The sequence below is a fragment of the Syngnathus floridae genome, chromosome 8, assembly GCF_059516105.1.
Source record: "Syngnathus floridae isolate MCC-2025c chromosome 8, RoL_Sflo_1.0, whole genome shotgun sequence".
In the NCBI taxonomy this organism is placed as follows: Eukaryota; Metazoa; Chordata; class Actinopteri; order Syngnathiformes; family Syngnathidae; genus Syngnathus; species Syngnathus floridae.
The window spans coordinates 5,439,833-5,464,125 of record NC_142420.1 but is presented as its reverse complement, the minus strand read 5'-3'; the positions used below and the strand labels follow the sequence as shown (position 1 = coordinate 5,464,125).

The 24,293-nt window shown below is 42.1% G+C and overlaps 4 protein-coding genes across 9 annotated transcripts in view; 1 reads left to right on the top strand and 3 right to left on the bottom strand.

Annotated features, from left to right (window-relative positions):
• Positions 1–1,119: 1,119 nt before the first annotated feature.
• On the bottom strand, positions 1,120–3,178 carry LOC148394135 (gamma-crystallin M2-like). Its single transcript, XM_088383627.1, has 3 exons — positions 2,460–3,178; positions 2,139–2,381; positions 1,120–1,457 (listed from the first exon to the last, which is right to left on the bottom strand). The coding sequence occupies exons 1-3, from the start codon at positions 2,466–2,468 to the stop codon at positions 1,185–1,187; spliced, it is 525 nt and encodes a 174-aa protein (XP_088239753.1). The 5' UTR covers positions 2,469–3,178; the 3' UTR covers positions 1,120–1,184.
• On the bottom strand, positions 2,460–6,632 carry c9h2orf80 (chromosome 9 C2orf80 homolog). 4 transcript variants are annotated; one of them, XM_088383625.1, is made up of 9 exons: positions 5,316–6,345; positions 5,064–5,145; positions 4,696–4,778; positions 4,264–4,357; positions 4,111–4,188; positions 3,957–4,044; positions 3,621–3,733; positions 3,476–3,496; positions 2,460–2,516 (listed from the first exon to the last, which is right to left on the bottom strand). In XM_088383625.1, exons 1-9 carry the CDS (start codon positions 5,456–5,458, stop codon positions 2,508–2,510), a joined length of 711 nt encoding a protein of 236 aa, XP_088239751.1. In that variant the 5' UTR covers positions 5,459–6,345; the 3' UTR covers positions 2,460–2,507. The 4 variants fall into 4 exon arrangements, with proteins under 4 accessions (XP_088239751.1, XP_088239752.1, XP_088239749.1 ...); XM_088383626.1 differs by lacking the exons at positions 2,460–2,516; positions 5,316–6,345 and adding an exon at positions 6,538–6,632 and having other exon boundaries at positions 3,329–3,496; XM_088383623.1 differs by lacking the exon at positions 2,460–2,516 and having other exon boundaries at positions 3,329–3,496.
• Positions 6,633–6,926: 294 nt separating this feature from the next.
• On the bottom strand, positions 6,927–11,972 carry sgo2 (shugoshin 2). Its single transcript, XM_088383622.1, is given in 10 exon segments — positions 6,927–7,132; positions 7,134–7,145; positions 7,221–7,335; positions 7,503–9,278; positions 9,895–9,953; positions 10,030–10,097; positions 10,657–10,731; positions 11,082–11,257; positions 11,357–11,464; positions 11,674–11,972. Coding segments are annotated over 9 exon segments (2,460 nt in total). The 5' UTR covers positions 11,427–11,464; positions 11,674–11,972; the 3' UTR covers positions 6,927–7,023.
• A 185-nt stretch (positions 11,973–12,157) lies between these two features.
• pikfyve (phosphoinositide kinase, FYVE finger containing) overlaps positions 12,158–24,293 on the top strand; it is a 15,179-nt gene continuing 3,043 nt past the window's right edge. The window contains exons 1-32 of one of the 3 annotated variants that reach the window (XM_088383613.1): positions 12,158–12,330; positions 13,544–13,740; positions 14,932–15,099; positions 16,219–16,328; positions 16,806–16,977; positions 17,058–17,265; positions 17,695–17,721; positions 17,895–17,984; positions 18,195–18,348; positions 18,430–18,587; positions 18,777–18,888; positions 18,957–19,104; positions 19,169–19,333; positions 19,424–19,486; positions 19,563–19,692; positions 19,814–19,994; positions 20,075–20,149; positions 20,338–20,445; positions 20,516–20,656; positions 20,768–20,894; positions 20,973–21,793; positions 21,879–22,292; positions 22,367–22,467; positions 22,546–22,617; positions 22,702–22,873; positions 22,938–23,116; positions 23,190–23,303; positions 23,374–23,482; positions 23,562–23,716; positions 23,784–23,880; positions 23,954–24,011; positions 24,081–24,215. In XM_088383613.1, the coding sequence (XP_088239739.1) occupies positions 12,308–12,330; positions 13,544–13,740; positions 14,932–15,099; positions 16,219–16,328; positions 16,806–16,977; positions 17,058–17,265; positions 17,695–17,721; positions 17,895–17,984; positions 18,195–18,348; positions 18,430–18,587; positions 18,777–18,888; positions 18,957–19,104; positions 19,169–19,333; positions 19,424–19,486; positions 19,563–19,692; positions 19,814–19,994; positions 20,075–20,149; positions 20,338–20,445; positions 20,516–20,656; positions 20,768–20,894; positions 20,973–21,793; positions 21,879–22,292; positions 22,367–22,467; positions 22,546–22,617; positions 22,702–22,873; positions 22,938–23,116; positions 23,190–23,303; positions 23,374–23,482; positions 23,562–23,716; positions 23,784–23,880; positions 23,954–24,011; positions 24,081–24,215 (4,984 nt within the window). In that variant the 5' untranslated portion in view covers positions 12,158–12,307. Of the gene's footprint in view, positions 12,331–12,691; positions 12,842–13,543; positions 13,741–14,931; positions 15,100–16,218; positions 16,329–16,805; positions 16,978–17,057; positions 17,266–17,694; positions 17,722–17,894; positions 17,985–18,194; positions 18,349–18,429; positions 18,588–18,776; positions 18,889–18,956; positions 19,105–19,168; positions 19,334–19,423; positions 19,487–19,562; positions 19,693–19,813; positions 19,995–20,074; positions 20,150–20,337; positions 20,446–20,515; positions 20,657–20,767; positions 20,895–20,972; positions 21,794–21,878; positions 22,293–22,366; positions 22,468–22,545; positions 22,618–22,701; positions 22,874–22,937; positions 23,117–23,189; positions 23,304–23,373; positions 23,483–23,561; positions 23,717–23,783; positions 23,881–23,953; positions 24,012–24,080; positions 24,216–24,293 lie in introns of those variants that run through there. The other 2 variants (XM_088383614.1, XM_088383615.1) reach the window with 2 other exon arrangements.

The window sequence follows — 24,293 nt, the reverse complement described above, 5'->3', positions numbered from 1 at the left end:
ACATATAATTAATATCGAAGTTATAATATATAAGTAAATATAATTTATTCTGAAACTTTCATGAAAACCTTTTTGCCCCATATACCATTTTCAACAGCCCAACAGAATTGGCACACATAAAATAAAGGTCCGTTCAAATCCTATGGGTACCCATTCTTAAATTGTTAATTTTTCAGTTTAAAATTCTTCATATTATCTTTTTATGTAGAGTACAAAAACAAATCACTCTTAAGGGTGAGAAGAAGGGTCAGTGTAATAGAGTCCAAGGGCCACGCCCGGAGTTAGCACAACCGCTTATGATTTACGCCGGCAGGAAAAATATAAAACGACAAAATAAATGTTGCAGAATAACAATAAGTGGTATAAATTAAGTTGCTCTTTATGCATATAGATCCTGAGCCAAAAGATAGTAATGTGTAAATATTCATCCAATTGATTGCACTCAATTTCCAACTGCAACGTTATGTGGAAAACAGTTAGCCTTTTTTTTTTACTTACCTTTTTGGGGTTTATTGTTATAGTTATTGTATAATTATTATAGGTGGTTATTGGAAACACAGTCAAGCCTAAAATTATATATATGAATGACTTCAGCCTAGAGTCTAAGCTGAAGTCATTCATATATATAAGACAAAGTCAAATGGTGCATCGACCTCATGTGTCAACCCTAAAATTACAAATTGTCTTAACTTCTGAATAATTGAGATATTGCTAGCAATTTTATTACCATTCATCAACAGTTTTTACTAGTCTCTGATTTGAAAACTAGTTATTCATCAGTTTATACGTAATATAAGGCCTTGACAATCATAATGGCCCTCCGAAGGAAACTATGACTATGATGCGGACCGTGACAAAAATGAGTTTGACACCCCTGGTCTATTTGATTTCATAACTTTTATTCTCTCTCACTAAATAAATTATATATATATATATATATATATATATATATATATATATATATATATATATATATATATATATATATATATATATATATGTGTGTGTGTATATACATATATACATATATATATATAGATATAGATATATAGATATATATATCTATATATATATATGTACAAAAAATGTATGTCAAGAAGGAAGTGATGACAAAGCCAGTTAAAAATCCGACATCTTTAATAAACAAAGCGTTTGATATTTACAGCAAGGCTTTAATCTCATGGCTAAAATTCTGTGACCCTCCGGAAGGAACCCACGATGGCGCAGGTTGCGCACCAGTCGCGGTATCGTCGGTACTCGCCAGGCCTCAGGAAGTACTGGCGCCCTCGAAAGTTGGGGTACTCGTAGAAGATCCAGTAGCCATTCATGACGTTACAGGAGTAGATATGGCGGTGGTGGAAACGGTCGGATACACAGGCACAGTCGTCCATGAACTCCATCATGTTACCGCTGAAGTCAGGCTTCTCATAGATACGCAATCTGTACGAGCCTCGGTACTGCGGGATCACATCAGAAGGGACAGTTGGGTTTTACAAGGCTCTCAAAATGACTAGTTTCATTTTAAGTCATGTTAATGAAGGGCAAAATCATGGACAGGATGAACAGAAACTGGTCTATGTTTTGAGTACAGACACCAGTCATGGAATCACAGACATGATCAGAAACCAGAGACCGAGTCACAGACATCATAGTCTACTTTTATGTCTGGGAACCCAATGGATATTGAAACTACCTGTCGACTATAAGTGAAGAAACTCAAAGCACAATTGCAGGAAACAATCCAAAATCTGTGCCTAACTTTTAAATCTGGAAACCACAATCGCAAACATCAAAACGACCAACCCAGCTTTTAGGAATAGAAACCAGAGGCAGACTCATGGATATCAAAATGATTAGTCTAGCATTAGGCAAAGAGACCAAAAGTGGATTGGTTGTTTTTTCAAAACACAAAACCAGCGGGGTAACATTTAAAACTCAAAAAGGGAGAACTGTGGACATTGGTAAGCTTTTATATTTGGAAACCAGAGGCCAAATTATGGACAATGGAGTGATTACTCTTGCTTGGAATCTGGCGGCAGAACAACAGACGTCGCCTAGTTTACAAGCAGAATAGATTTCATCGGAATGACCGGTCTAGCTTTAAGAACAAATTCAAAGGCAGAACTTTGAACCCTTACTGCGGGAATCATCTTGCACGAGCGGATGCAGCTACTGAAACCCATCCATCTCTGGTAGTCGGGATAGTCTCCCCTCCTCATGAAGTACTGGTGACCCATGAAGTTGGCTCGCTCGTAGATCATGAAGCAGCCGCTCTCCACCCGGATGGAGTTGCAGCGGTTAAAGAAGGAGTGAAGGTCTGTGCAGTCATTGCTGCACTCATAGCTGCGACCCTGGAAGTTCTTGTCCTCGTAAAAGATGATCTGTCGGGAGACAGGAGATTGCGTGATGACAAACAAAAGGACGAAAATATGATTCGATGCCGGCCGAGAGGAGCCTACCTTGCCCATGGTGTCTATTGGAGAGATTTCTCATGTTTCCAGGGCCTTTTATAGCACCTCCGCACAAACAAAGCATTGTTATTCAAATGGTCCGCTAGTTATAAATGAACGCTACTGGCACATGTGCACCTTTTTGTTGGACCACGACATGGGGTGAGAAATATAGATTTGTATTTGACACAAAAAGAGAATAAATAATTAACAGGGTTTAACGTTGATGGACGAGGAAAGGACTAGTATGGTATCCACACATCCTGTGGACAATAGTGGCAGAACAATAGGGAAAAACGCTGTTCACTCCTGCTGTGTTGCATAATAAGTGAAGTGAGCCGCTTGCTGTCCACACTGCAGCAACTTCATGTTTGCTAACACACAGGATGCTAAGGATTTAGTAAAGTTCATAAAGCCTTAAAAATGCCAGGTTAAAAATAACTTTGATCTGATTTTGACCAATCAGATGCCACCTTAAACATCTATCTAATAGGTGAAGAGCAACTATGGGCATTACAAAGATTTAATTACTTTAAAAAATATATAGCTGGGTAGCTGTGGATTTTTAAATAGCGTGGGATACTTATTTTTACCCAAAAGGTTAGGTTGAGATTCGAATTTAGTTGTAATCAAGAGCCAGTCAGTCACCATTTATGAGATTTTGTGTTTTGAATTTCAAATAAATTTAACGTAACTTTCTTAGAAACTCTTAGGAGGATTCAGCGGGTAACACCGCTGACCTTGAACATGTGGATCGGCCAAGTTGGGCATTGTCAGTCAGTTCGTGAGCTCCCGTCAGTATATCAGGCCGACCCACGTAAGCCCGGTCAATTGTATGAGTTTGCCACTAGATGGCAAAAAATTCCAGACACTATCCCTTTAATTTTTACAATAACTTTTTAATGACTATGTTTTTAATCTGTATGTGGTCCCCTCCATCATTTTAGTTCTAATCTACGGTTAATGCACATTTTGATAAACCGTTGTCAGTCATGCAGAAGAACACTGGCGACACCGCAAGTTACCTCCTCACCATCACCGCCCACCTGAGGTCAAAGCAAAGTAGAGGTCAGGATTACCGACTTTTTAAATTTAAAGACTTGATTAGATGAGGTGATCAAATCAAGAATTTACCCCCAAAAGTGCTGATATGGAAAAACGGCTACTCACGCTGAAGCGAGGGGAAAAGGCGAGCGATGACGAGGACATGGATTGTGCTGGGACTCGTCTGCTGGGAACATGGGCCTTTGTCTTCTCCGACAGCCATCGTTTCAACTTTTGATCTGCAGGAGGGACAAAGATGGTGTATACAATCAATAACCTTAGGTTGGACCCTAAAAGCTAAAGTTGGAAATGTCGAACACAGGATGTGTTTAAGCAGAACTTAAAATTGACAGACTCTGAAACGTAAAAAAAAAAAATCAATAATGGATTGAGGGGAAAACAACTTTTAAATGAGTCTTCGGAGGACCCACCCTGTTTCTCGTCATGCTGCTGTGTACTCACTGTGTTTCCTGCAGTGTTGCACAGCTTTGTAAGAGCTCAGCATGGCCAATGGGTGGTAGGAGAGCGTGAAGGGACACACAATGGAGGCCTGGAGAACAGAGGCAGTTAAGTTGTCATGGTGATTAATTTGCAGTATATGTTTCAAGTGTTGTACCTTGGAGCGTGTGTCAGGGTAGGAGGCAACAGGTTTACATCTGTAAAGAGCCAGGATCTCCTCCACTGGCAGGCTGCTCTGAAGACGAGTCAGTGGGTCACAGTACTAATGTGTTGCATGTAAATTTTATATACATAAAATGACATTGCTTACCATGATGATGCCAGCAAAGGATGACAAGATCATGGCCTCGCGTGCCAAGCGATTACCATAAATTTGGTAGTTTCCTGGAATTCTGCGCCGTCTACTGTGGTGAATGAGGAAAAAATGATTTCATATATTTGTGTTTGCTTTGCTGATTTTGGTATTAACACAAAAGTGCTCATAATCTACACAGTAAGAAAAACATTTGTTTTTCAAATATTTCACTTCTAAAGAGCTTAATACTCAATAGGCCCAATTGTAAAAACATGTTACAAACTTAACATAGTTAGAGGGAGTCTCGCAGTCTCAACGAACAACAGCACTTTGCATAATTTGACCAAATATCATCAGAGCTTTTTATTGCATATGTAACCTGCTAACATTTTTAAGACTAAAATAAATGTTAAGATTAGATTCAAACCACGTCAGTAGCTACCCTACATGAGATCTTTGTCCTGTGCTTTGGATCCTGGGTCCTCCTGCAGCCACCAAACATCAACGCTGATGGCAAGATCATAGTGAGCCTAAAATATAGTATATACCAACAAAATGCATCAACGAGGTAAAACTGAGTTGCATCCTGCCATTTTGTTAATCGCCTAGTAAACCAATGAAAAGCATGTACCGCCGCGTGTGTAGGTGTGAGTGAGTGAGTTGTAATAAAATGTATGCTATCCTCAAAAAAATACATATTTAAATAGATATACCTTTTTTTGCCTTTTTTTTATTTAGCACACACAAAATAACAAATGTCATATGAAGAAAAGATTTAAAGTGTGACCAGTCAAAAATATTGTTTTTTTTTTTACCAGGTCATCAAGCACTGTAGATGCTCCTTTTCCTGTCGGGTCAAATGAATTTTCTCTGATTTTCTGCCCGACGTATTCACCCCTGGAATCAGGAAAGCGAAATAAACTTTTTTTTTTTTTAGAGGAAAAATAGTCTTCATTATAAAGACTTAAAATAAAAAATAATAAAAATGTTCTATCACAATAACATACATTTATTTTGTTTACAATCAAAAGTCAAGTAATCACGAATACATGGGTCAGGGCTCTCACCTTACAGGAAGTCTGTGATGACATTTTGTTTGAATCTCTGCTAAAGATATTGGTAATAGGCTTGCAAAGTGTTGGCGTGCTTCAAAATGCACGCGCTTCAAATTTAGGTCAATGCATTCAATTAATTCACCATGAGATGGCATTGAAAAATTAGAAATGTCTACACCAGGGGTCACCAACACGGTGCCCGCGGGCACCAGGTAGCCCGTGAGGACCGCATGAGTCGCCCGCAGGACTGTTCTAAAATTAGCTCAAATAGCGGCACTTGTCAGTGAGCTGCATCTATTTATTTTACAGTCAAACCTCGGTTTCTGAACGTCCCGGTTCTCGAACAAGTCGGAATTTGAATAAAAAATTCGAGATTTTTTTGCTTCGGTTGTTGAACAAAATTCAGAGGTCGAACCTCACTAGATGAGCCGGGAGGACCCGAGAAAACCCGACCGCGCGGCCCGGATGCCGACTGAATCTGTGGTTATGGTATTTTCGTTGCTTTGAGGATTGTATTAACCCCTAATCATGCCTCCAAAGAAAGCAAGTGGGAGCAGTAAAGCCATCCTAAAACACAAAGACGCTCTTAAAGCAATGCGACACTGAGCGCCGGCGCGCTGCGGTTGCGCGATCAGACCAAATAAAGCTCCCCGTGCACTGAGGTCCACCTAAATTTTGGAAAGTACATCAGGACTTTAAGAATATTTTCTAAATTTCAGCGACGGCTCTGTCACAATAATGCGACCAGCGCGGTGCAGTTGCGCGGTCGGCGACGCGCTACGGTTGCGCGTTCGGCGGTGCGCTGCAGTTGCGCGATCGGGCAAAAATGCGCAAATGAAAAAAATGTTAAAAAAAAAAAAAGAAAGGGGGGGTTTCTTTTAGTCTTGGAACGGACTAATTTTTTTTCTATTGCTTGTAATGGGAAAAATAGATTCGGAATTCGACCGATTTGCTTCTCGAACCGTCTTCTGGAACAGATTGTGGTCGAAAACCGAGATTTGACTGTATTTTTGCTATTCTTGTTAAAATCACACTTACATGAGAACTGGAAATAACAATGATAAAACAAAGTGATAGCTAAATTGAGCAAATTGGCTATTTCAGAAGTGTGTGTCAAACTGGTAGCCCTTTGCCTTAATCAGTACCCAGGAAGTAGCTCTCGGTTTAAGAAAGGTTGGTGACCCCTGGTCTACACACTGTCCCTTTAATGTGTATACAAAGTACAGGTACTCACAGGAGAAACTCAACATTTCTTTTCAGCTGCTTTGACTCCATTTTGGCAACGAGTCTTGTTTGTTCAACAGGAAGTAGCTGCAGAAAACAGCTCGACAGAAACTGGAGCAAAATAAAATCAAAATCAACTCGCTTTCCCAATGCGGTGCAAATGCTGAATCGATACAAAGACAGTAACCTATGCAAAACACATTTGTACTCACCAAAATGGTTGTACACAGCAATCAAAAGATGTCTACATTACATGTTTGTGCCCAGCAAGACTGGACTGAATGTGGTGACCCTCACATGGGAAACGATAGGCAAGTCTCAAATGAACAAGCGGACTTGAATCATTTATGAAGAGCTTTCAACACGCATGCATCAGGAACAGTCCAGTCAGTCAGAAAAAACATTTCAACATTTTTAAATCTTAACATAAACCTTAACAATAAAACATTTTTATTAAACTCACTAAATGTGCATTCAAGCCAACAACATAAAAGTATCAATCAAGTAAGAAAGTGAAAATCAGACTTTCCAAAAGGAGCACTTGTGACTTCTTCTGGTGGTCTTCAGAAACTGGAGAGTTTAGGAACTTGCCATCTGTAAATTCAACGTCGCATTTTGCTAAAAAAAACAAACAAAAAAAGCATTCATTTCATCTTTTTACATAAACAGACTTCACGGGGAAGTGGCACTCACCTACGCAGGGATGGTTCTTTGTAACTGACCGCGTCCTTGCATCTTCTGCTTCTACCCTGGTTCTCTTTACGTGGGCCATCATGGTTGTTGGTCACTGACATTAAGACTCTACCTGCTGCAACACACGTCATTTTTTTTGACTGCTCACGCTTAGCATACAATCCGATTAGAATATCGCTTCATGCCTAGTGCCAACCCATACAAAGTAAATAAAATAGATCTTTCCAGCTCCGTGGTTCAACTGTACAGAAAATGTATGTGATGCTTATGTTGTCAACTCACCTGGAGAAGAGACAGGGGTGATCAAGGTGGTCTCCTCCATCAGTTGCTGCCCATTTGCGGGGTGTCGTTTAGGACTACAAGTTAAAGAGCCTGGCCCGGTGTCTGCAATAGAGCTGTTCAACGATGGTGGTATCTCATTAATGACCAGGTCACCCAAATGCTGACAAGCTCCTTCACCTTCAATCATCTCTTTCGACATGTTTATGGGAGGCATTTCCGGATTGGAAAGGAAGAATGTCTTTCTCGGTTTTCTGTTGCTGTTATCCACTGAAGGGAGTTTGAACTTATTTCGGTACCATTTAGGATTCTTATCCACCCTGGAGTCTGATTTAGAAGTGTTAGTATCTTCATCCAATAGGAAGATGTCTTTCAAGAATAAAAAGTCAGGGGAGTCAGTGGATTCTGGAAGACAAGCCACGTGCTCACTTTTGCCATGGAGATGTTTGTTCTTGTCCTTTACATCATCATTACAAGATTGCGATTTTTTCCTTCCGCATCTGCTTGAGACCTCCTTCCTCGCTTTTTTGGGCTTCTGAAACTCATGACCTGCAACTGACAATTCCTCCAGTGGCAGTACATTTTCTTTATCATTTCTGCCATACAAGTCTTCCGGAAGGCTTCCTGGATCCTGAGTGGACATCCAAGGACGCTTGCAGGAGCTTGGCATTGCTGTGACAGTACTGGCATCTTTGGTCGCTGCCTGAGAGTCCAAAGATTCTTCAATATGCAAACTGGAGTCGTTATCTTTGGACAACAGTCCAAGTTCTTCTCTGATTTGTGGAGTCTGATCCGCAGATATAACAAATGTTCCCCTGCATCTTGAGTTGGAATGTTCTTGAGACTTTGTGGAAGACTCTGTGTTTATCTGCGATTCATTTCCACCAGTGGGATAGCTTGCTCCCTCAAATTGTACAGTTTCAAAATTGTCTGCTCCTTCATTGTGGTCCACTATGGACCCACCATTATCTTGGTCATGAGGTGACAACATTGTTGCCACACTGTGGATCAAAGAACTTGTCTGACTTTTATTTCTGGGCTTCCTGAATGTGACTTTTGACTTTGTTTTTTGGAAAGGGTCTTTCTCGAAAGGGAAAGTCTCTTTCTTGTTGGGTTTAAAGGAAAAGACGTCATCATCCATGAGATAATCACCCAAGGCAAGACAGACAGAAGCACCAGAATCCATTGTTGACTTGGTGCTTTTCACCTTTTTATCCCTCTCAACTCTGGATTTTACCCTTTTTGCAATATGTGACGTGAGTTTACTTTGAAACTCAGCTTGGAAATGCTTGTTAGAAATGTCTAGTATTTGGCCTTCTGGATGCGAGGTGGTGCTAAGCGGCTCAGGTTGTGGCTCTTTAAGACCACAACTTGTTCCGCCCAAACCTTGTGAAGTGTCTGCTGGACTTGACGCAACCAAGTTAGTCATTTTTATCTTGTTGCGTTTGGGTTTTGGTAGTTTAGAGGTTTTTCGCTCTGTGGAATGATGAATTTCTGCATCATTGCCGTGAGTCAATTCCATGGTTGGATTGAAAACTACAGTGTTCTCTGGCAAATCACGAGGAGCATTGACTTCAGCAGAGGGACCCAATGTTCCAGCAATATTAATTGCTGAAGATGTTTGGCTGCTCAGGTGACCCGGCAAAGAGTCGATGTCGTAAGCAGACTGAGAGGTCCTTTGTGGCACCCTACTCACTTCCTCCCTTAAGCTGTTGGAGTGGTGTGGTGACTTCCTCTGGAGTGCTTGGTGGTTTGAATACCTTTTCTCTTTGTCTGTTTCTGTTGTGGAGGTGTGAAAAGCAACACAAATCAATGCTTTCAGAGACTTAACAGAGAAGTGACAAACTGAACTGACTGACCAAAATACTTGTAAAAAGTATTGGGACATTCTACTGAAAATAAGCATGTCCGCCTACATTTTCAGGAACTTAGGGGTTTGTGATCCTAATAGTCCTGGAACCACAAATATATAATATATAGTATAATTGGATATGTTCATTTTGCAGACACCACCCCAAAAGGTTCCTGAATAACAACAAAATACTTCTTCTTTTAGCTACCGAATAATTAATTACTCTTGGCAAAGTCCCCTTGGTTGAAATTAGCTTTACACCATTAATAGTGGAGGTCATTTTAAAGGTCATTATGGTCTTGTGGTTACATCTAGAGCAATGGTTCACAACCTTGTGTTGAAAACAAATTATGCCTATGTGCGGCGACCTTGAGTATCCTGAAAGGCGCCTTATAAATAATTTTTTATTATTATTATTAAATTCGCCTTAGTGCAAAAATCAAGACATCATTAGGTCCCAAGACTTTTGGACAGCATGGTTGCTAAGACTCAAACCTCTGCTTGGGACAGGTAAGACTGCCGGCATGTTGTTTTCATGAATACCTGCTTGCATTTCTGAATCCTTTGGAACTTCTGGAAGATCTGGTGCCACACTTGGAGGCCTGTCAGGAAGTTCACTTTTAGTGAAATTAGATATCAGATGGGGTTGACAAGTTTGTAATGTAAAATAAACCTCACTTTTCAACTGGAGGGTTGTCGGGTTCAGTTCGGAAGACGTTGTGGTCCCCGGATGGTTCAAAGAGATCCTGTGGGAGTTTAATAAAGACACTAGTTTACATTTACATTAAGAGTTCAAAACATTTTTAGTATTTTGTATAAGTCCCTTTCGATGAGGGACGTCGAACTGGTTCTCATTGAGCGCTAACATAATATCATGGGAGGGTAGGATGAGACTAGGGCACCCACTCAAAAGGCCAAAAGTTACTTGTATCAAACTATTTCTTGCTGAACAAAAACCACATACAAAAAAAACTTCTATTGCGTTTAAAACCCTAACTCCTACACATCACAAATATTATCTGTTCCTAAATTTTAGAACCCAAGGGCCACATTACCGAATGTGCAAACATTAGGCAAGATGTCAAAAGCTGACAATCTTGTTTTACAACATGATTCCAAGACCTAATATTTAAACATTCAGGTGGATTTTTTGTTTGCTTCCTCGCAGTAGAATTTGGGTCTTTATACCAATCTTGAATGTCACTGTGAAGATAAGCATGAATTAATACCCAGCACTCACTAACAATTTTTTTCACATACAAACCAAAAAATATCCCCATAAATCACATCAAGATTTCAACTCACACTGTCAGGGAATAATTCCACCACCGTGTTCAAGTGTTGGAGACTGTTGCGATAAAAGTTTTTCAAGATGAGAAGCTGTGGAAGAACAAGGAACGGTGTTATCATGTTAAATTGCTGAACGTTCAAAATCTTTTTTCTAAACATGAATCATTTATTTTTGTATTGCTAAAGACTGCGATAAGTGAAGGGGGGTTAAAAACTGATTTTTGTAACTAACTGAGCAACAGCACGGACTGTCCATGAGTTAGTTGACTCATGAACATCTGTCGTCTCATCAGAAGTATGCCCAGGCACTGTAGAGTGCATACAAGCAACTACTGAGCATCAATTGTAATTCTCATGAGGAATTTCCACAAATTGTGATCTGAACTTTCTCCTTTTGACTTTAAATCTTGAGAGCCATGTGTTAAAGTAAATCATCTCACCAGTTCTCTGCATTTGTGCTTGTAGATGGCCAAATCAAAGTTTGCAGACGCCACTTCCTTTCTCAGGTACATGTTGTCCCTCTGTAGTAACGTGTGCTTCTGCTTCTCAGTCTGTAGAGCGAAAGCCAGGGCCGTGTTGTTGGCCTTCAATGAGACCTTGAAAAAGGAGCAGGTATCTGATGGAGCAGAGGAATGAGAGATAAGGGGGGGCAGGATAATTAAGCAGTTTTAATCTTGTAAATGTCATGACATTCAAAAATATATGAGAGACTCACTTTGTAATTTCTTTTTAGTTTTGGACAAATGGGCAACACTGACCAAAAGGGGCTTCTGTTTTTTTGTCATGGTTTACAGTCTTGCTTTAGACTGATAAATCCAGTCACCTGAAAGACAAAAAAAGAAATCAAAATACATTGTACACGCAGCTTCCATGGCAAAGTATGTGGTAAAAATGCATTAATCCATGGACGTACACATATTTGATCTATTAGTAAATTCCTAAATTGAACGGCAGGGTATCATGTTAGCAAAATAGCTAACAAACAACGTCAACTTCACTCGAGTTACAAAATAAAACGATATGTACACTTACATTTAAATGTTGTAGAATGTGATCGCATAAAAAACAGCATTAACGATCCGTTAACATTTGCCATCAACATCGTTTTCATTTAGTTTGAGCGATTCGGAACTATTTGACTCACTAGGCAGTTGACTTCAAAGAGTAGATCTCTCAGAATCGAAACAATCAAATTTAACAACAATTCAAATTTTTTGAACAGCAACAAACTTCGCCGCGTTTCTGCTTAGCTTTTTTCTTCTACATTTAATTATTAGCTGATAATTTCAAATAATGCTCAGGCACATACCGCTACTCGCTGTGCAGAGTGCGTTGCACTCGCGTACTAAATCTCCTCCTCCCACCCAATTAAATAAAATTTAGAACTTTTCTACGTTTGGTTTTAGTATATTCATAGGCAGTTATTGGGGTTATTTTACTCAACACAGTTGATTTTTACGGATTCGTGGTTGTCAATTCAAAAATCAATTCAAAACAATCCTACCTGATCGACCTCTCAGTTGTGCTGGCTCGGCTTGTCATGTCTGCCCGTTAACTTGGCTCGCAGTGACTGTCAAAGCCTCTTTTCTGTGTGTGGGAGTCAGCTACGATGTTCTCTGGAATGCTCTTTTTAGATGCTTGGCTCGATTGAGGTCTTCAACCACCGATGTCAAACCCCCACGTAAATGGGTGAGTCAATGGCAGGATCAGAATGTTGCAAAAAGGTGGACAACCGGCTAGTTAGCATAGGAGGCTAACACTACGTCAAATACAAGTGACAAGTGGCCGGCTAGCTTGTCAACATCTTATTTACGATTTTTGGGAAGCTAAAGGTGCTTTGAAGTGATTGAAAATATTAATCTTTTGAGGACTGGCAACAGCGATCACTCGTAGAATTACCTCGAACTAACACGGAAGAAAGTTTATCAGCCATAGCATAAAATTCGTTAGCAAGACGTAAGGGATCTTTTATTTATGTTGTATGTTCACTATGTTTATATTTGGCTGGATCTCAAGCTTGACCTGAGACACCGAACACACCCGCGCGCGCACACTCAGTGCTCCGTAACGTCAGTCACGCTACGGCCTGTTATGGTCACATGACAAGGCTGGTAACGTGATGCGATCACTTCTGCAATTTTCTTTATATTTGATGATCGCAAATGGCATGAACGACAATGTTCGGACAGTTCTTCAAAGAGTAAGTTTAGAGTGATTTATGATACATGTATGCAGAACGTCAACGACGTGAGAGGGATTTTCGATTTCTCTCCTCGTTATTGTTTATTTTTAAGGGGTGCTTGTATGCTAACACTTGTAGCTACTCAAGTGATGTCATTTAAAGATTTCCATGGTAAACGTAGCGTTTGTTATGAACATGTAATGTTGACTGTGGCCACTTTTAGTTAGTACTAGTCATACACTAGTTTTTCCTTTGTTTAGATTGCTGGTTGTTTATCTCAACTTCATGCTGCAAATATTTATTTAGCTCTGTAATTTCATATGTGCAACTTTTAAACCACTGAATAATGTAATTGAATTTCCCTAATGATAGTACTGTATAATAAAATATATGAATAAAAGAAAACTAACTTATAGCGACTGAATGCATGACTGAATTCTGTATTATTTCTTGAATTCCATAAATTTTGTACACACCAAACTTTTTGAAAGTGTTTTGTTGCATTTACAGTTTTCCAAGCAAAAAGCAGACATTTGCAAATGACTTGTTTTGATTAAACACAAAACTAATCTGTTTGCAGAGATAGCTAAAACAATCCCAAATAATTACTGTTCATAAAATGACATTCGAGGATTATTCTATGGTAAAAAAAAATGTCTCTAATCGATTACTCAATTATTAATATGTCTGTCAAATAATTTGATGTCCCCTCTTTCCAAGGAGATTACAAGAGATGGCCGCCGGGGAAAAGTCCATGCCATCGTCCTCATCGGACTGGAGCGTCGAGCCACCGGTCATCTCGCCCGCCAGCCCTTCTCATCTGACTCACTTCAAGCCACTCACGCCGGAGCAGGATGAGCCGCCTCTGCGGTCGGCATACAGTTCCTTTGTCAACTTGTTTCGCTTCAACAACAAAGGTTAGCGGGCACACCTCACAGCCCCACCATCAAGTCAAGATTATTATTGTTACTACTAATTATAATAGCAACAATAATAATACTTTTATTACGAAGGACAAGAACTTTTGAGAAGATTTGAAAATGAGAGGAATTGTAATTTTTATAAAATTTCTTTTTAAAGTTACTGTCAACTTCAATTAAGCTCATGTGTTTGTGGTATTAGAAACCTTGTGTAGCTGCTGTCAGTCATGTGGCATGTCATGTGACATAACACCCCACAACCAGCATCCCTGTGCTGTATTACTATATTATCGGCTGTAATGCAGGTCACACTTTAGAGTACAGTGCTGCTCAAACATCCATCCATTTTCCGAACCGCTTTATCCTCACAAGGGTCTAATATATCTTTATTTTGCTGTAACGACTAATCTAACGTGTTACTTCTCTTTGCAAGTTTACAAATCCTGCATTGCAATAAGTGATGACATCCAGCTCATAGGAGTTGCACCGACGATCAATTGGTCGTGCAGTTTAACGTCCTCTTGTGTGCGGTGCTGAGAAACATTTGTCAACACTCGAACAACGTGAACAGAAATCACATTCTTTTTAATAATGGAGATGCCTCGTGCGCGTATGTGGAACAAAATAATGATCAACGAATAATAGAAAAGAGGAGAAGACCCCATTTCTAGATAAAGACAGTGCACACCACTGTCCATTATAGAACACTCAGAAAGGGGAAATACAGTGTTTAAAGCTTGAAGTGAAGCATTGTCATATTTCACAATTTCACACATGCGGCATGTCGCATTTCGACCACAAGTAAAAAAAAAAAAAAAAATGGAGGAAAGATAGAAATGTGTGTTTTCAGGCTGGACGTAGTCACAATGTTGGATTTGTGTCATCTAAAATGTTCAAAAAGTAAATACTGTGCTGTTGACAAAGTTCTAATAACATTCAAAAAGACTACAGGATGTCACTTTATAAAGATGTACTGAAAACAATGTACATCATTGAAAAAAGAACAAATATTTAAAATACAACTCAACTCCCACTTCATTAGCTACACTAGCACAATCTAATGAGATCCAGAACATATATTCAGATGTCCCGAATATATTGTCCCACTCAAAAGCAAAATATTTGAAAAAATAAGTTCTTTACAGCCTTTATCATCTCACGCATGCTGCCCTACGTGTGTGTTCACAGAGGATGGCCGACCTGCCGGCGCCGTCTCCGATAAGGTGGATGAGGTGCCCCCTTCCCCTCAGTCGGAGAGTCGCAGCTGGTCATCCAGCCCTTCCCACTCCCGTTATGGCTCACGGACGCAGCGGAAATCGCACACCGAACACCTCAGGCGCACCTCCACCGCCTCTGGTAAAACACACAAATGTGTCGATGGTGTCAAATGGCGCTTGTGGGAAAACAGGTCACCCTTTTGGGTGTTTTAGTCAACTTTTTTTCATTAAGTGTCCTCGCTAGGAAGAAGAGCCATACAAAATAGTCCTTGGTGTGATGGATTTGTGTTGTGATATTTGTATGAAAGGCTGTAACATGGGCTCTCGTGTGTTTTCTGATTCCAGTGGATTGGCCAGGTGAGGGCTGACAGGGTGTTCCGTTTGTGCATGCGAGTGTGTGTGTGATATCTGCATTTGTAAAACGATCATTAATTTCACTTTGGTTTGTTCACTAACCTGATAGTCAAGTTCAGAGTTGTTTAATTCTCTTGAAAATGTTTCAGTTTTCAAGGTTTGAAAAGTGCTTGAAAATTTTAATGCAGAAAAAGTATGCTGTATTTCCTCAATTAATGAATGGCTGTGAAACACAATCTCACCTGTTGATTGTAATTAATAAATGTGAAATTAATTTGTGGAATGCTCAAACTGTCACAATAATAAAAACGAGGGACGTCCCGATTTCTGATCGTGTGATTGACTTCGACTTAGTCATTATAATAATAAATAATAATGACCTGGTCATTAAACTCACCTTTTGGCATTCAAACACAATGACAAATGTTTGGGTATAAAGGCAAATTGTAAGAACAAAACAGAAATTCACTTTCACTGTTGACTATGCACAAGCTGGATTTAGGAACCGCCAACAAAACTGGACATCTTAAATGTGAAGCAATGAAAACAACAGGTACAGCATTGGGTCTGTCTTGTCTGGTTCACTAATTGAGGCAATATTTTTTTTTTTTTTTTTTACTCTAACAAATATGTATTAGCTTTAAGATGCAAACAAAGCTTAAACTTTGAATATAGGAATGAATTAATCCTTGAAAAGCTAATGTTTGGGCTTTTTTTTTTGCTTAAAGATAACTGGTTTGCATCTTGTTTTATACTGATCACAACTGAATTGCAGTTTTTGGTCACATTTCCGTTTGGTTTAAATGCCCCGAGAAAGATAAAGTGCCTTATTTGCAAGCATATTTTCCATATATATTTCAAATATATTCAGTTTGTGTGTGTGCGTGTGTAATCTTCCTTTCAGATAGCAGCAGGAAATCAGATACGGCATTGAGCAATCATGACCCTCGCACAGCGGTGCAACTTCGGACAGTGGTGCAACGACTCAAGGAAATAATGGATGGAAAGAGTCAGGTATTCCCCTCTTCCTCAAAAATCTCATCTAATACCTTACTAGATAATATTATAATTGGAAATATATTTGATTTGACCAATTGACAGCAGTTTAAAATGTTTTAATGACCTTAAAAAACTATTGTGATGCGTATTGTTTTTGTAAATAGTAAATCTGTCTATGAGGCTTCTTTTGTCTTCTGCCATCGGGGAACAAATACCTTTGATAATATTTACCCAGTGGGTCAACAAATAAAACTAGTCAGAGCCTTGTCTGGTTGTCTTTGTAGAGAAAGACTTTGTGATGTAATCCCATTTGTTGTGACTCTTGCTTTTAGTGGGCTCTTAATGAAACGAGTCATGAAAGAGTCTCCAACACAATCATGTGAAGCGCAGCAATCTTCCTAATTCTTTCTCCACCAACACAATATTAATATGAACACCATGTTGCAATTATTTGAACGTATTGTTAGAAAGAAAATTTTCCCACGCTTCCAGGACAGCGACTTGAAGCAGTACTGGATGCCCGACAGTCAGTGTAAGGAGTGCTATGACTGTAACGAGAAGTTTACCACATTCCGTCGGCGCCACCACTGCAGGCTGTGCGGACAGATTTTTTGCAGTCGATGCTGCAACCAGGAGATCCCTGGGAAATTCATGGGCTACACGGGTAAGCGGCGTGCACGGCAGATAACGGAAAAGACCATCATACTCAAGCATAACATGGATGACTCACTTTACCATTTATAGGAGATTTGCGGGCCTGTACGTACTGTCGAAAAATAGCACTGAACTACGCCTACTCGGCTGAGTCGGGCTCCATCAGCGAGGACCTGAACGTCTTGGCTGACTCTTCCTGCTCTGTGAGTGTATTGGAACCCAGCGAGCCGCGGACGCCCGTGGGCGGACGCAAGGCAAGCAGGAACATCTTTCTGGAGGAAGACCTCACCTGGCAAAGGTAAAACAGTTTTAAAGTCTTTTCTGTTTTCTTCCCTGCCATTTTTTCATTTTTTTTAATTTACAATGAAACTCAAAAGTTTCAGCTGACTCAATCATTTCTTTTCCAGTTTGTTCTGCACAATATCTCTTGCCATCAATTGACCAAATCCGACATTATAAACTTGTCCATTTTAGGCGTGGCTCAGCGGTAGAGTGGCCGGGCGTTCGATCCCCGGCCACTGTGACCATTTCGATAAATCCTTGAGCAAGATTCTTAGCCCCCAGTTGCTCCTGGTGCTGCATCATCAGGTGGAAAAGCACAAAGTGAAAGATGCTATAGGTTACACCTTTTAACTTGCGGCTGCTTTTTACTTCTTCTGTCAACCTTCCTCAAAAAATATTTCTCTATCCCTATCTTTTCTCTTCCTCTGTCTTTCTTCTGGCCTAGAAAAACTCCCATTGGGATGAAAAAAACGTGAGTGTAGCCATTTTCTTCATTTAAATTCAGCCCAGTGCTTTCTTTAGAGGAGGAACATATTATTCATGCCCATGCTAAATGGCCATAATTATTGTGGGGAAGATGACAGCAGACGAAATGACCCAGTAAGCGTGTGTGTATGTGTGTGTGCTTTGGTATATGCTCATTAGAATGATTCATCAAGAACCACAGAAGAGTGTTCTCCCTTCCAGACTTGCCACGTTGCAAGAAGATGTGGGTAAATCTCCTACCAGGAGGAGGTGGGTCAATGGTCCGTCGGCCTATAATTGGTTGAAAATGGAAGTTGGTTGCAGCTGTTGAGTATTTTAGTTACTATTAAAAATTCTATTGAGAATTCAAATAAAAAAATTAAACGGCAATTGTGAAAAAAGAACCAGTTGCCCCATAAAAGGGTCTTTTAATCATTTGTGGTGACTTCTTTTTTTTTTTTTTGGATGGTCCTCTACCAGGTCTGCCAGCGTCTCTAACCTGTCTCTGGACTGCTCTGGATCTATGGTGCCGTCATACGACAGCTCGGTCAGCCCGCCCACCACGCGAGCCTTGTCAGGCGCCAAGAGTGTTACCAAGCTGGACCACAGCGAGGAGGAGAGGAAGAACCTTGTGGTAACTCCCTTTTAAATGTTGCATAGTTTGCTCACTGCTTGCGGATGTCACTAATGTCCTATGGGCTTGCTTCTTTTACAGGACTCATCGCAACTAAAGGACCTGTGGAAGAAAATCTGCCACAACAACACAGGGATGGAGTTCCAGGACCACAGATACTGGCTGAGGACCTACCCTAACTGTATTGTGGGAAAGGAGCTGGTGAATTGGCTGCTGAGGAACGGCACTATCTCCAACAGGTACCAAAGTCAATTGAAGTTACACAACTTTATATTTCCGTCAGAAAAGGCACTTTTTTGGTTGCACAGATTCTACCGTCAACTCCAGAGTGACAATTATGCACCTTCGATGTAAACACTCAGGAAGGAGCACTTTTGAAATTGTCCTGTTCCCTGAAAAACACCTCACGCAGATTTTCCCCCCTTCAGGGCGCAAGCAATCGCCATCGGCCAGGCCTTGGTCGATGGCCGCTGGCTTGACTGCATCACGCATAACGACCAGATGTTCAGAGACGAGTACGCCCTTTACCGCCCCCTGCAAGTGAGTAGAACTCCTTGGTGTTTTTCTCAGCCAGCATATCATACTGATGGTACCCATCTGGTCCGCAGAGCACAGAGTTCTCTGAAACACCATCTCCAGACAGTGACAGCATCAACTCTGTGGAGGGGCATTCTGAGCCATCCTGGTTTAAGGACATCAAGTTTGATGATAGTGACATGGAGCAGCTTGCAGAGGAGTCCGACTACAACGTATCAAGTATGTGCCGTCGGTTCTTTAGGCTAAGTACCTTTTCACACCTAACTGTGTGTTTTGTGTCCAGGCTCTGCCAACCACAGCAAGAGGACGTCCGTCAGCAGTTCCCAGTCTGTCATGGACAGCGATTCGGCTGCCTCCATCAGCCTCAACATGGAGCACAACAATGTCAACTTCCACATTAAGAAGCAGTCCAAGTATTCACATGTGCCTCCCACAGCTGAACAAAAAGGTGTGTTGGGATTATTTTCACTTTAAGCATGACTGGCTGAGTCAACCTTGCAGGAATGTTGTTCCCATCACCTACTTCTCTGTTTCACAGCTGAATTTTTCATGTCAGAGGACGGAGGAGAGAACATTGTGATCAGCGATGCCTTCATCAAAGGTAGAATTCGCCTAATCAAGCCACAAAATTGCCATTGCTATTTCCTGTGTGACTGATTTTTTTTTTTACCTCTCAGAGTCCTTGTTTAATCGGCGTGTGGAGGAGAAGGCGAAAGAGATGCTGTTCACACCTCTTGGTTGGCACCACAGCTCACTGGACCAGCTCCGAGAAGAGAACGGAGAGAAGAAGGCCATGGAGAGGCTGCTGTGAGTGGAGATGCACCAAAAAATAAATCCACAATAAAATAAATGCAGATGCAAGATATATATCGTTTAGTCTGCTCAGTTGTAGCTATTTAAAACAAAATTCATGCCTCTCTTTTCTTAGCTCCGCCAATCACAGTCACATGATGGCACTGCTGCAGCAACTGCTCTACAGCGAGTCACTCTCGCTGTCTTGGCGGGACATCATTGTGCCAGTTGTCCGCCAGGTGGTCCAGACAGTGCGCCCCGATGTCCGGAACTGCGACGACGACATGGACATTAGACAGTTGGTCCACATTAAGAAGGTGAAAAAGCATGTGGGCGACATGAATTGCACATTTGACTGTGCCCAGGGGTTGAAGCTAATCTCCATGATTGTGTTTAGATCCCTGGCGGGAGAAAATTCGATTCAACTGTTGTAAATGGCTTTGTATGCACCAAGAACGTCGCCCACAAAAAGGTTAGTGGGGTTTGTTTGGATTTAAAATCATATTTTGGATGCCGCACATGTCTCCTCCCTGACTGTCACAATCCATTTTTTATGTAGCTTGTTCTAAGAGTCGGAGATGAGCTAAATCCTGTGAAAAATGCAATTTTAGCAAAAATGTTATGTTTGTATAAAATTGTCTTTACCTTTTTCACATGTAGATGAATTCGTACATCAAGAACCCCAAAATCTTGCTGCTGAAGTGCTCCATCGAGTATCTTTACAGGGAAGAAACCAAGTTTACTTGCATCGAGCCCATCGTTCTCCAGGTCAGTGTTTGTTTGCTGAGGCTATTTACCATCATTTCCTAAACCCACAAGATTTTTCTTTTTTTCTCAGGAGCGAGAGTTTTTAAAGAATTATGTTCAACGCATCGTGGACGTCCGACCGAACCTGGTGCTGGTGGAGAAGACGGTGTCTCGTATTGCTCAGGACATGTTGCTGGAACATGGAATCACCTTGGTGATCAACGTCAAACCGGTTAGTGAGGTCATATCCCTCCAATTATTTTGGGGAGTCATTTTGTTGTATCAAACTAGAACATGCGAGTTTGTAATCTTCAAAAATCTTCACTGTTCTTTTGAATTTTAGCAAGTGTTGGACCGAGTGAGTCGAATGACCCAAGGAGACCTCGTGATGTCCATGGATCAGCTTCTTACCAAGCCTCGACTGGGCACCTGTCATAAATTCTTCATGCAACCCTTCATCCTGGCCAACGGTGAGTGTTTGCTTTCCCTCGTTCAGTCAAAGTACGTCCGTCGTTCAGCCAACGTGACATATTACCGCTTGCTCACAGATGATGTCAAGACGCTGATGTTCTTCGAAGGCTGCGCTGCCCACCTGGGCTGCTCCATCAAGCTGCGCGGCGCCTCTGAGTACGAGCTGGCCCGCGTCAAGGAGATCATCATGATGATGGTGTGTGTGGCCTATCACTCGCAGCTGGAGATCTCTTTCCTCATGGATGAGTTTGCCATGCCACCCAGCTTGACTCAGAGCACCTCCTTCCCCTGCCTGCTGGATGGCAAGGTTGAGGCCAATGCCGAACAGACGGATGAGGAGAGCCACAACCCAACTGTGAGAACTGATGATTGTGTGACATGTGGATGTCCAGAGGATGACGCATTTGGAATTGAAATAAGCCAGGAGCATCCAAGGTCATCATCTTCCTCTGTTCAAAGCGAGGAAGCTGGTATCAAACAGACCTTGACTTCTTCACCATTTTCAAGCGCTCCTGCTCCTCCTCTGTCGGTTTCTCCGCCGTTTCTCATGGAGGAAGAACAGCAGCTGACGGCAAACGCATTCAGGAGGACCTCGGATAATGATGATACGTCTGAGCGAGGAAACCTGGAGAAGGAGGAGGTGGAAAGTACAGAGGATAAGGGATCAGAAATGTCGATGCCCCGGTTGTTCCGAGACCCCTTGCAGGACGACACGGGCTTGTTTGTAGCCGAGCAGGTGACGTCGACCGATGACCGCCTGAAGTCCATCTCTCAAGTCTTCAAGCAGGAGCTGAAGGATATCATCTTGTGTATCTCGCCCTTCATTACATTTCGAGAACCGTTTCTCCTCACGCCTGCCGGCATGCACTGCCCCAGCAGGGATTACTTCCCTGAAAAGGTATTTTGATTTTGCATGCATCAACAATGTGACAGTGACAATGTGGTTCCTGCGGTCATGCTCGATTGTGTCTTCCATACTTTAGGTCTACCTCTCCCCCCTCCTCAATAAAGATTTCAAAGAACTGGACGGGCGGCGGAAGCGCCAGCTCCTCAAAGACTCTGCGTCCACCTCACTGGTCAGCAGCCAGACCAACGGCGTCGCTCCATTGAAACACGTCGATGTCCTCCCGTGCCATGGCCTCACTAGCACCCGTATTGTCGAGCAACTGAACAGCAGCCAGGACCTCGCCAACATGCTGGCAGAATACAGAGCAAAGGGAGGGCGAATTCGCCAGAGGGAATCCATTGACCCCTTCAATGCTGCCAACGCGGCCGGACTGGTGAACGGCTACCACAGGAACGAGGAGACGCCCTCATCACTCATCAAGGGGCCCATCAAGGCTGATAGTGAAGACGACAAATCAAGCAAGCAGAACGAGACCAGCGTGGTCCCTAAGGTAAAGAAGCATTTCAGCTTCTCAGGTTCTTATGGTTTTGTGTTGCCTATAAATTTTGATGGTCTCATTGTCAGATGGACTGTCTAACGCCAGTCAATCATCAGCGGCTGTGCGTGCTCTTCAGCAGCTCCTCAACTCAGTCCAGTAATGCTCCAAACCCTTGCGTCAGCCCCTGGTAAACTCCAAATCATCACCGCAAGTACTAAAAATTGTGTTTCGTGAGTTTAGTAGTCATCAAATTTGTCCACAACAGGATCGTCACTATGGAGTTCTACGGAAAGAATGACCTCTCACTGGGTGTGTTCTTGGAACGATACTGCTTCAGGTAAAACGATTGGAATATGTATTGTGTATTTTCCACCTTTATGGTTCTTCATCAACACAATGTTCGGCTTTTGCTTTGCTTCAGATCATCTTACCAGTGTCCAAGCATTTTCTGTGAGACTCCCATGGTGCACCACATCCGTCGCTTTGTGCACGGCAACGGCTGCGTGCAGATTGTGCTGAAGGAGCTCGACTCCCCCGTTCCCGGTTACCAGCACACCATTCTCAACTACTCCTGGTGCCGCATCTGCAAACAGGTCGCTAAAAATAGTTTAAGTTAACCTGGCTTCGTGGGTTCTTATCTTGCCTTCTCATTTTCAGGTGACGCCTGTGGTGCCGCTGTCCAATGACTCCTGGTCAATGTCTTTTGCCAAATACCTGGAGCTGCACTTCTACGGCCACCAGTACACGAGGCGGGCCAATGCGGAACCCTGCGGACATTCCATTCACAAAGACTACCACCAGTACTTCTCGTACAACCAGATGGTGGCCTCCTTCAGGTAGGTCATAAACCCTCCTTCCAACTTTACACCATCCAAACTCTATCAAACGTCCACTTTATCTCCTTCTTAGTTACACGTCTGTGAGGTTGTTGGAGATTTGTCTTCCCCGCCCCAAAATTTTCATCAGGAACCTGGGGCCTTCCAAAGCCATTCTACAGCAGGACCTGAAAGACTTCTCCCAAAAGTAAATCAACCCTTCAGCCTCCAATAGTTTCAGTGCATTATCCAATAGTCTCTTGTGTTTTTGATCTTAGAGTCACGCAAGTCTACTTGGCCATTGATGACCGCCTCACTTCCCTGAAGACCGAGACCTTCAGTAAGACACGAGAGGAGAAGATGGAGGACCTCTTTGCCCAGAAAGATGTAGAGTCTTTGTCCCGTACTGCATGTATATTTCTGCTTTCTTCCTCCTGCTTTTTAGTGTTCATGATGTTCTGTGCAGATGGAGGAGGCCGAGCTGCGTAGTTGGATCGAGAAGCTCCAAGCGCGGCTACAGGCCTGCGGTCTGGATTCTCCGCAGCAGCTCCAGGCAGTGCTGGAGTCTCTTGTAGTGAAGAAGCAGAGCCTCTGTGAGATGCTGCAGTCTTGGAACAGCAGGTCAGTCACGGCAGCTCTTGAGCGCTGTTACATTCCTCAACGTGTCGCTGACTACTTTCTCCCTTAGGCTACAAGATTTATTCCAGCAGGAGAAAGGCCGTAAACGTTTATCAGTCCCACCGAGCCCGGGCCGCCACCGACAGACCGCCGCTGATGACAGCAAGGTTAGTGTGGTGCGTTCAGGTGCTGATGAAATTTTCCTCATGACTTGACACGCATTGTTTTGTTTTATGACAGAGCACCCTGGACTCTTCACCACGTAACCCTTCGCCAGTAGTCCAGAATGGCGACAAAGGTAAGCCTTCCAGCTTGGGTGAAATCCTCTTCAGCTAACCAAATCTGCTAAATTGTCTTTTTTGAACAGAGGACCGTCACCTCAACACATTGGCCTCCACGTCGTCGTCCTCCACCGCGTTGCTGTCGCCAGTGGAACTTGGGGCTGAGCCAAACACGCCCGGCACCTCCATCACGGAGCCGGATTCTGTCAGCATTCCAGAAGGTAGACATAAGCAGTTATCGGTACTTACTCTCCTGTTTCTAAAACCACTTTGTGTTGAAATATTTTTCTGGGTCACCA

Coding starts and splice junctions, on each gene's coding strand:
- c9h2orf80 (XM_088383623.1), bottom strand. CDS start 5,458: ATGCCATCTCATGGTGAATTAATTGAATGCATTGACCTAAATTTGAAG. Junction 4,779..5,063: donor CTACAGTGCTTGATGACCTG/GTAAAAAAAAAA, acceptor ACTATATTTTAG/GCTCACTATGATCTTGCCAT. Junction 4,358..4,695: donor GCACAGGACAAAGATCTCAT/GTAGGGTAGCTA, acceptor CATTCACCACAG/TAGACGGCGCAGAATTCCAG.
- LOC148394135 (XM_088383627.1), bottom strand. Junction 1,458..2,138: donor CGTGCAAGATGATTCCCGCA/GTAAGGGTTCAA, acceptor GTGATCCCGCAG/TACCGAGGCTCGTACAGATT.